The following is a 10,025-nucleotide window of genomic DNA, read 5'->3' as shown; positions in this document are numbered from 1 at the left end:
ATAATTTTCGTCCATGAAGTGAAGGCATAGTGACCAAAATGCCCTTAAAAATCAAATAATTCTAGAATCTATCCTTTGGTGGACTGTTTTGATTGTCTGAAGTAGATCAACCATAATGTTTTACTCCAATATTCAAATTGGATGAAACTAATTTCATTAAAAAGAGAAATCTCATATCGTTGGAAAGATTATTCGATACTCTGCGTAATGGTGGGTCATAATCTAAGACATTCCGCATGAAAAATTTATAATTCATTCTAGAAGATAGAACCCAACACGTTTACGCACAAAATTTCAACGAAAAATTTCCCGAGGTATTACATCATCCCCCCTTGGAAACATTCATCCTCGAATGTCGATGAGTAAGTCAGGAATACTATGGAAATGAGGATATCGAGCGAAACTACCTTGTTCAAAACATATGTTTCACACTAGATTTCCGATATTTAAGAAAACACACAAGCTAAGATAAGTATAGTAAAAAGGATCGAATCAAAAGAGAATGATACCTTCGACACGTTCTGGATTCATACAGAAAAGATGAGGGTATTTGGCACGCATTTCCGATTCTACCTCCCATGTCGCACCCTTGACAAATTGATTTCGCCAAAATACTTTAACTAAAGGAACTTCCTTTCTTCTTAGCTTCCAAACATGAAAATCTAGAATCTCAAACGAAAATTCCTCAAATGAAAGATTATTTTGGATATCCAAATCCTTGGAAGGTTCAATTACAACTGAGTTACCAATACATCACTTAAGAATGGATACATGGAAAATCGGGAGAACATTAGACAACTCCGCGGGCAAATCAACCTCATAAGCTACCTTCCTAATACGGCTTAGAATCTTATAAGGGACAACGTAACAGGGACTAAGTTTCCCTTTCTTTCCAAACCTTTTCAACCTTTTCATAGGTGAAACCTTTATATATACCAAATCGTCAATATTAAACTCAAAATATTTTCACCTCACATCCGCGTACGACTTCTGACGACTTTGAGTGGTTTTCAATCGTTCTTGAATCAACCTAAATTTTTCCATAGCTTCAAACACAGCATCAGGTCCAGTCATAGCAGTTTCACCAACTTCAAACCAACCTATGGGCGATCTACACCTCCTCCCGTAAGGAGTTTCAAACAGGGCCATTCTAATAGTAGCATGTAACCTGTTATTGTAAGAAAACTTAACTAATGACAAGTGCTCATCCCAACTACCTTTAAATTCAAGCACACAAGCTCTCAACATATCTTCTAAAGTCTGAACGGTTTATTTGGCTTGACCATCGGTTTGAGGATGGAAAGCAGAACTTAAATGGACTTGGGTACCAAGACCCTTCTGAAAAGATTTCCAAAACTGAGAAGTAAACTAAGTACCCCTGTCAGAAATAATAGCCAAAGGGACTCCATAAAGTCTGACGAGTTCCCGAATATATGATCTAGCATAGTCTTCAGCTATAAAAAATGAATGCACTGGCAAGAAATGAGCTGATTTCGTTATCCGATCTACTACAACCCAAATTGAATCATGATGGCAACGAGAAGAAGGTAAACCAACCACGAAATCCATATTCACTTCTTCCCACTTCCAAGTAGGAATGCTAAACTCTTACATCACACCACTGGTCCTTTGGTGTTCTATCTTAACTTGTTGACTATGTTCCTCTTCTTACCGTTCCACCAATAAATTTTCCGCAAATCATGATACATCTTAGTAGCACCGGGATGAATGGAATATCATGTGCCATGTGCTTCCGCCATAATTCTCTGCCTCAAGTTATCAATATTCGGAAAACAAACTCTATCTTGAAATCTCAACACGCCATCTCCTCCTTGGGAGAAAACCTCTACCTTTTGGTCTTTAATGAATTTTTTTAACCTAACCAAGGTAGGATCCTTGTCTTGCTTCTCCTTCACTTTCGAAACTAAAGAGGACTCGGAACCACTTTGAACTCCTATGCTACCCTCAGCATCACCAAACAACCTAACTCTCAACCTAGCCAAGGGATGTACCTCACGGGCTAACTCTTTCTTATCATTTTCTACATGCACTACACTACCCATAGACTTTCGACTAAGGGCATCCGCCACTATATTGGCCTTGCCCGGATGATACAAGACACTCATATCATAATCCTTTAATAGATCTAACCACCGTCTCTGCCTAAGGTTCAACTCTTTCTGGGTGAACACATATTGCAAGCTTTTATGATCCATGAAGACATCTACATGCACACCATACAAATAATGTCTCCAAATTTTCAAAGCAAAGACCACAGCAACTAATTCAAGGTGATGAGTAGGATAATTCTTCTCATGAGGCTTTAACTGTCTAGAAGCATAGGCTATAACTTTACCTTTTTGCATTAAAACACAACACAAACCCACTCTGGAAGCATCACAATAAACCACAAAACCATCAACACCATCCGGCAAAGTCAACATAGGGGCTGAATTGAGTCGAGTCTTCAACTCCTGAAAACTCTTCTCACAAGATTCTGACCACAGAAACTTCACTTTCTTTTGGGTCAAACGGGTCATAGGAGACGTAATATAATAAAACCCTTCAACAAAATGAGGATAATAACCAGCTAGACCCAAGAAACTTTGGATATCAGAGGGAGAAATAGGTCTAGGCCAACTCTTTATAGCCTCTATCTTTTGAGGATCAACTGTAATACCTTCAGAAGAAACAACATCACCCAAGAAATCTATGGACCTTAGCCAAAACTCACATTTGCTAAACTTGGAAAACAGTTGATGAGCCCTAAGAGTTTTTAGCACAATTCGAAGATGGTCTGCATGATCGACCTCACTTCGGGAGTAAACAAGAATGTCATCTATGAACATGATAACAAATAAATCCAACTACTGCTTAAATACTCGGCTCATAAGATCCATGAAAGCCACAGGAGCATTGGTTAACCCAAAAGACATCACTAGGAATTCAAAATGACCATAACAAGTTTGGAAGGCTGTCTTAGGAATATCACATTCCCTAACCTTGAGTTGGTGATAACCGGATCTAAGGTTTATTTTTGAAAAATAGCTAGCACCTTACAGCTAATCAAACAAGCCATCAATTTGAGGAAGGAAGTATTTTTTCTTGATAGTTACCTTGTTAAGTTGACGGTAATCAATGCACATACGGAAGGTACCATCTTTCTTCCACACAAATAGAACAGGTGCACCCCAAGGAGACGCACTGGGCCTTATGAAACCCTTATCTAGGAGATCTTTGAGTTGCTCTTTCAACTCTTTAAGTTCAGCAGGAGCCATACCATATGAAGGAATGGAAATAGGCTAAGTATCAGGAAGAAGGTCAATCCCAAATTCTATCTCTCTATCGGGAGGTACTCCAGGAAGATCTTTTGGGAAAACATTAAGAAACTCATTAACAACACTAATCGACTAAATGGTCGGGGTTTCAAACTTGGTGTCTTTAACCCAAACCAGATGATAAAAGCAACCCTTGGAAATCAACTTCCTAGCTTTGAGATAGGATATAAAACGGCCTTTAGGAGCCACAAAACTCTGGACCATTCGAAAATAGGCTCATCAGGAAAGTAAAACTTAACAACTTGAGCACGACAATCTATAGATTCATAGCACGAGTGAAGCCAATCCATACCCAGAATGATGTCAAAATCAACCATATCTAGCTCCATCAAATCAGCATACATAACCCGATGAAGGACAGTGATGGGACACTTCTTATACACTCGCTTAGCAATAACAGACTCTCCTATCGGGGTATAAACCCAAATAGGTTTAAAAATTAGTTCAGGATTTGTTTCAAAGTTTACAGCAACCAAAGGTATCACATAAGAGAAACTTGAACCAGGATCCATCAATACATAGACATCAAAATGGAAAACACAAAGCATACCAGTGACAACATCGGGAGAGTCCTCCTGCTCCTGATGAGGTGGTATAGCATAGAAACGATTTTCGCATTGACCACCAGCAGTACTAGATAAAGCACCCTGAGGAGGAACTAGACGGGCTACAGGAAGCGGGGCATTGGTAGCCTAACTCTGGGGACGGGCATCACGACTCCGTTGTCTGGTATACGGGCAATCTCTAAGTATGTGGCCCAACTTGCCACAACCAAAAAAGCCCCGCTTCCCCATATAACACTCCCTAAGATGGTCTTTACTACACTTAGCACAAAAAGGAGGATGAGGCTGGTTGCTTACACTGTCCTGAGACCTGGAAGGTACCAACCTATTCCCGAGCTCCTACCTGCCCTTATATATAGGAGTACTAGCTGAGGAAGCCACAGGTATAAATGGACGTCTTTGAAACTGAGGGCGACTCCCTCCAGAGAATCTAGTCTGACCAGACCCCTATTGCTTCGACCTGACTCTCTTAATCCCTCTTACTCTTTCTCTTTCCTTTATCTTGTTTGACTCAATCTGTTGGGCGTGAATCATTAACCTAGGAAGATCAATCTCCCTGTTAATCATAGCAGATCTACATTCTTTCAACACATAACTCAACACCCCAGTTAGAAACTTGCTCATACGAGTCCTCGAGTTAGCCATCATATTAGGAGCGTACTTCGATAGCTGATTAAACTTAAGACAATACTTCTTAACCGATATGGAGCCTTGTCTCAAATTCATAAACTCCTCTATCTTAGCTTTCCGTAACTCAAGAGGAAAGAATCTTAGAATAATTGCTAAGTCACTGGAGCAGTATCTTCCTCTCTACCCTTATTCCACATCTACACCTAGTCATAGGAAACATCCTTCAACCGATAAGAAGCTATCTCCACACTTTATTCCTCGGTCACGTGCATAATCTGTGTAATTTTCTTCATTTTATCAACATACATCTGTGGGTCCTCACCTGCTCTCGTCCCATAAACTCTGGTAGATTCATCCACATAAAGTCACAAATTTGTGCTGCTGCCGAATTATTTTCCTGCGGAGGTGGAACGTTGGCCTGAGTATTGGCGGTAACTACCTGGGCTAGTGTCTGAAAAGCTGCTTGAAATTCAGCAAGGGATACCGTCTCATGTAACGGATCAACGAGTTGACGTTGGTTGTTGTTTCTGCGAGCTCGATGTGGAGGCATTTTCTATCATAAGAGCGCAAGAGTTAACAGCATAAAGAAATAGTTGTAAGCACGATAAACTCTTTTAGGATAAAAGAAATGACTTTTCCTAAAATGTCCCGTAGCCTCTTGTTCATAGATGTGGCGCGCTATACACCAATGATCAAGACTCTACGTAACGCGGCTTGTCAGACTTCCTAGGACTTTTTAAACCTTAGGCTCAGATACCAAGATTGTAACGCCCCGAAATATCATCCCTAGATGCTACACGGTGCCCAAAGCTACACATAGCCTCTAGCTAACCCTTTAAAACAAAACACTACCCTTGGGTTCCAACACAACAACATACATGCTACGCTAAGGATATGTATATAAGTACATATCATATCACATCGCACATGGCACGGAATATCATTAGACTGTATGTATATGGAATATCTATATACAAACCAACCCAACAATACACTAGTCTAACATAGAGTCTACACAGCAAAATCAATGAGCCGTTGGGACAAACCCCTAACTGACTCAACAGACCAAAGGGGTCCCAAAACAACAGCATCAAAACTAGCAACTTAGTTCTCAAACCATGAGGACTCACCACTGAAGGAATGTAGATGCGGCACTCGGATATCACTGTCGCGGCTGCGGCTGAGTACCTGAACCTACATTATGGTAAGAATGTAGCCCATAGAAAAATATGTGGGTTAGCACAAGATACGTACTGAGTATGTAAGGGAGCATGTAAAATATAAATAATATCATAAATTTCGTGAAAACGTACATACGGACCATAATGACACCCATGGCTTGAGTGACATTGAGTCGTGCAACTCATAACACCTTAGATAGGAAATGCAGGAGAAAAACCTCATAAATCATTATAGATCATCATAGGTAACTTGACTTACCATATCAAAACTCGGAGTGACTCGGTATTTCAATAAACATAATTCTTATGGACAGGGGAATTTCCTATAACCGACAACTCCACGTGAGCTATGTGGAATACCAACATTTGAAACCCCCATTAGCGGAAACGTCATACTCTTTGTGAGGGAGTACGACGTTAAAACTACAATAATCGCAATCGGGCTCTCTATCCAATAATATCATCATCAAAAAACCCTACGGTGGCACATAGGTTTGGGAAAATACCAAATTTCCCTCTCGGCGCTAAGTACTATTCCCCGACAAGCTCAGAACGCATTAGGGATTCCACTTCAAAACATCTCAAGGGTCAACAATGATGACCAAAATCATGTATCAATCTCAAATTATGTAATAATCATTTGTGGATCCCTAACTCGACTCAAATCAAGAATATTTTCCAACATCGAAACGTATCACCTTTTTAAACCACCACAACATCAATAACACTAAAACAATGCCAAGGCTCATCATAGCCCTTCAACTTTAACATCAACATGCCTCAATTCACAATCCAACTCACATTTTAAAGACACTTGAAAGAATAATCAATAGTAGGGATACATAGTTCTCGATAACAATTATCAAGTCATAATAAGGAAGTAATGATATAATTGTATAAATCAAGGTTTAATAATTCAAATCATCATATATTAATAACCAAGTAATTTTGGACACAATTCCATTTCAAAATCATATATGTACCAATTTAAAAAATTTCACATTTCATGGATAACAATATGAGCTACAAAATCATATTTCCAATCCATGAAAAAACATGTAAAATCTTATATCAACATAATTAAATAAAATTTCGGGCAAAAGATCTAAAGGATAATCTTGTTCAAAAACCCACATACCTTGAAATTGACCTCTTGATTATGGAATCCTATTCACACAAATAAGGGGTGCTCCTCAAAAGTCTCGAGATGATGAGTTCGATTATCGGATCAAATTCGAATTTCTACGGTGAAATTGGAAGATATTCTCAAAATTGGCCTAGGGTTTAGTTCTCTCAATATTTTTGATGGAAGAACATGAATTTTATGGCTCAATATAGGTATAAATGGACAATTTTCGTCCATGAAGTGAAGGCATAATGACCAAAATTCCCTTAAAAATTAAATAATTCTCGAATCTGTCCTTTGATGGACTGTTTTGATAGTCTGAAGTAGATCAACCATAACGTTTTACTCCAATATCCAAATTGGATGAAACTAATTTCATTAGAAAGAGGACTCTCATATCTTTTGTTTGATATATATTATCTCACCCAGATCATTGTGTACGAGGAGTTATTATTGTTTGAAGTTGACCCAAAAATTCACTTTTGATAGGTTGAAGTAGATTGACCATAACTTTTTGCTCCAATAGACAAATTGGATGAAACCAATTTCATTTGAAAGAGGACTCGCAGAGATTTCCGTTAATATATAGTAGATCACCCAGATCATTATGTACAAGGAGTTATGATCGTTTAAAGTTGGAGTAAAAATACGCCAGGCCTCAGTACTTTTTCCTGCACGTTTTATTGTTCACTACTATTCATGGTTCGATCGAAATGTTCATAACTCATCGCTCGGGTGTCCTTTTTGGATGATCCACATATCGTTGGAAATATTATTCGATACTCTACGCATTAGTGGGTCATAATCTAAGACATTCCACATGGAAAATTTATAATTCATTCTAGAAGATAGAACCCAACACGTTTACACACAAAATTTCAACGAAAAATTTCCCGAGGTATTATATCATCCCCCCCTTGGAAACATTCATCCTCGAATGTCGATGAGTAAGTCAGGAATATTGTGGATATATGGATATCAATCAAAACTACCTTGCTCAAAACATATATTTCACACTAGATTTCCGATATTTAAGAAAACACATAAGCTAAGATAAGTATAGTAATAAGGATCGAATCAAAAGAGAATGATACCTTCGACACGTTCTAGATTTGTAGAGAAAAGATAAGGGTATTTGGTAAGCATTTCCGCTTCAACCTCCCATGTCGCACCCTTGACGCATTGATTTCTCCAAAACACTTTAACTAAAGGAACTTCCTTGCTTCTTAGCTTCCGAACTTGAAAATCTAGAATCTCAATCAAAAATTCCTCAAATGAAAGATTATTTTGGATATCCAAATCCTCAGAAGGTTCAATTACAATTGAGTTACCAATACATCGCTTAAGCATGGATACATGGAAAACCGGGTGAACATTCGACAACTCCGCGGGATAATAAACCTCATAAGCTACCTTACCAACACGACTTAGAATCATATAAGGGCCAACGTAATGGGGACTAAATTTCCCTTTCTTTCCAAAGCTTTTCACCCCTTTTCATGGGTGAAACCTTTAGATAAACCAAATCATCAATATTAAACTCAAGATCTTTTCTCCTCACATCCGCGTAAGACTTCTGACGACTTTGAGCGATTTTCAATCGTTCTCAAATCAACCTAAATTTTTCCGTAGCTTCAAACACAGCATCAGGTCCAGTCATAGCAGTTTCACTAACTTCAAACCAACCTATGGGCGATCTACACCTCCTCCCATAAGGAGCGTCAAACAGGGCCATTCTAATAGTAGCATGAAACCTGTTATTGTAAGAAAACTCAACTAATGGCAAGTGCTCATCCCAACTACCTTTAACGTCAAGCACACAAGCTCTCAACATATCTTCTAAAGTCTGAACGGTTCATTCGGCTTGACCATTGGTTTGAGGATGGAAAGCAGAACTTAAATGAACTTGGGTACCGAGACCCTTCTGAAAAGATTTCCAAAACTAAGAAGTAAACTGAGTACCCCTGTCAGAAATAATAGCCAAAGGGACTCCAGGAAGTTTGACGAGTTCCCGAATATACAATCTAGCATAGTCTTCAGCTGTAAAAGATGAATGCACAGGCAAGAAATGAACTGATTTCGTTAACTGATCTACTACAACCCAAATTGAATCATGATGGCAACGAGAAGAAGGTAAACCAACCACGAAATCCATATTCACTTCTTCCCATTTCAAAGTAGGAATGCTAAGCTCTTGCATCACACCACTGGGCATTTGGTGTTCTATCTTAACTTTTTGACACGTAGCACATTTTGACATAAATTTTGCTATGTTCCTCTTCATACCGTTCCACCAATAAATTTCCCGCAAATCATGATATATATTAGTATCACTGGGATGAATGGAATATCGTGTGCCATATGCTTCCGCCATATTTCTCTGCCTTAAGTTATCAATATTCGGAACACAAACTCTATCTTAAAATCTCAACACGCCATCTCCCCCTTGGGAGAAAACCTCTACCTTTTGGTTTTTAACGGATTCTTTTAACCTAACCAAGGTACGATCCTTGTCTTGCTTCTCCTTCACATCCAAAACTAAAGAGGACTCGGACCACTTTGAACTCCTATGCTACCCTCAGCATCACCAGACAACCTAACTCCCAACCTAGACAAGCGATTCACCTCACGGGCTAACTCTTTCTTATCATTTTCTACATGCGCTACACTACCCATAGACTTCCGACTAAGGGCATCCGCCACTACATTTGCCTTGCACGAATGATACAAGACACTCATATCATAATCCATCAATAGATCTAACCACCGTCTCTGCCTAAGGTTCAACTCTTTCTTGGTGAACACATACTGCAAGCTTTTATGATCCATGAAGACATCTACATGCACACCATACAAATAATATCTCCAGATTTTTAAAGCAAAAACCATCGCAGCTAATTCAAGGTCATGAGTAGGATAATTCTTCTTATGAGGCTTTAACTATCTAGAAGCATAGGATATAACCTTACCTTTTTGCATTAAAACATAACCCAAACCCACTCTGGAAGTATCACAATAAACCACAAAACCATCAACACCATTCGGAAAAGTCAAAATAGGGGTTGAATTGAGTCGAGTCTTCAACTCCTGAAAACTCTTCTCACAAGATTCTGACCACAAAAACTTCACTTTCTTTTGTGTCAAAAGGTTCATAGTAAACACATTAGAAGAAAACCCTTCAACAAAA

General features: G+C 38.8%; 1 protein-coding gene across 1 annotated transcript; it reads right to left on the bottom strand.

The window, feature by feature from the left end:
• Positions 1-753: 753 nt before the first annotated feature.
• Positions 754-9,122, bottom strand: LOC107874299. Its single transcript, XM_047414430.1, has 3 exons — positions 8,829-9,122; positions 4,854-5,084; positions 754-924 (listed from the first exon to the last, which is right to left on the bottom strand). The coding sequence occupies exons 1-3, from the start codon at positions 9,120-9,122 to the stop codon at positions 754-756; spliced, it is 696 nt and encodes a 231-aa protein (XP_047270386.1).
• Positions 9,123-10,025: the final 903 nt, after the last annotated feature.

Source organism: Capsicum annuum, chromosome 6 (assembly GCF_002878395.1).
Source record: "Capsicum annuum cultivar UCD-10X-F1 chromosome 6, UCD10Xv1.1, whole genome shotgun sequence".
Lineage (NCBI taxonomy): Eukaryota > Viridiplantae > Streptophyta > Magnoliopsida > Solanales > Solanaceae > Capsicum > Capsicum annuum.
This window is presented reverse-complemented; position numbering and strand designations above follow the sequence as displayed.

What these genes read in the sequence shown, in the direction of transcription:
- LOC107874299 (XM_047414430.1), bottom strand. Translation starts at nt 9,122, where the DNA reads ATGAAGAGGAACATAGCAAAATTTATGTCAAAATGTGCTACGTGTCAA. An exon ending in AACTCGTCAAACTTCCTGGA is followed by an intron (nt 5,085 to 8,828) that starts GTCCCTTTGGCT and finishes CTCTTATGATAG; the next exon opens with AAAATGCCTCCACATCGAGC. An exon ending in AGTTTATGGGACGAGAGCAG is followed by an intron (nt 925 to 4,853) that starts GTGAGGACCCAC and finishes GTATATATAAAG; the next exon opens with GTTTCACCTATGAAAAGGTT.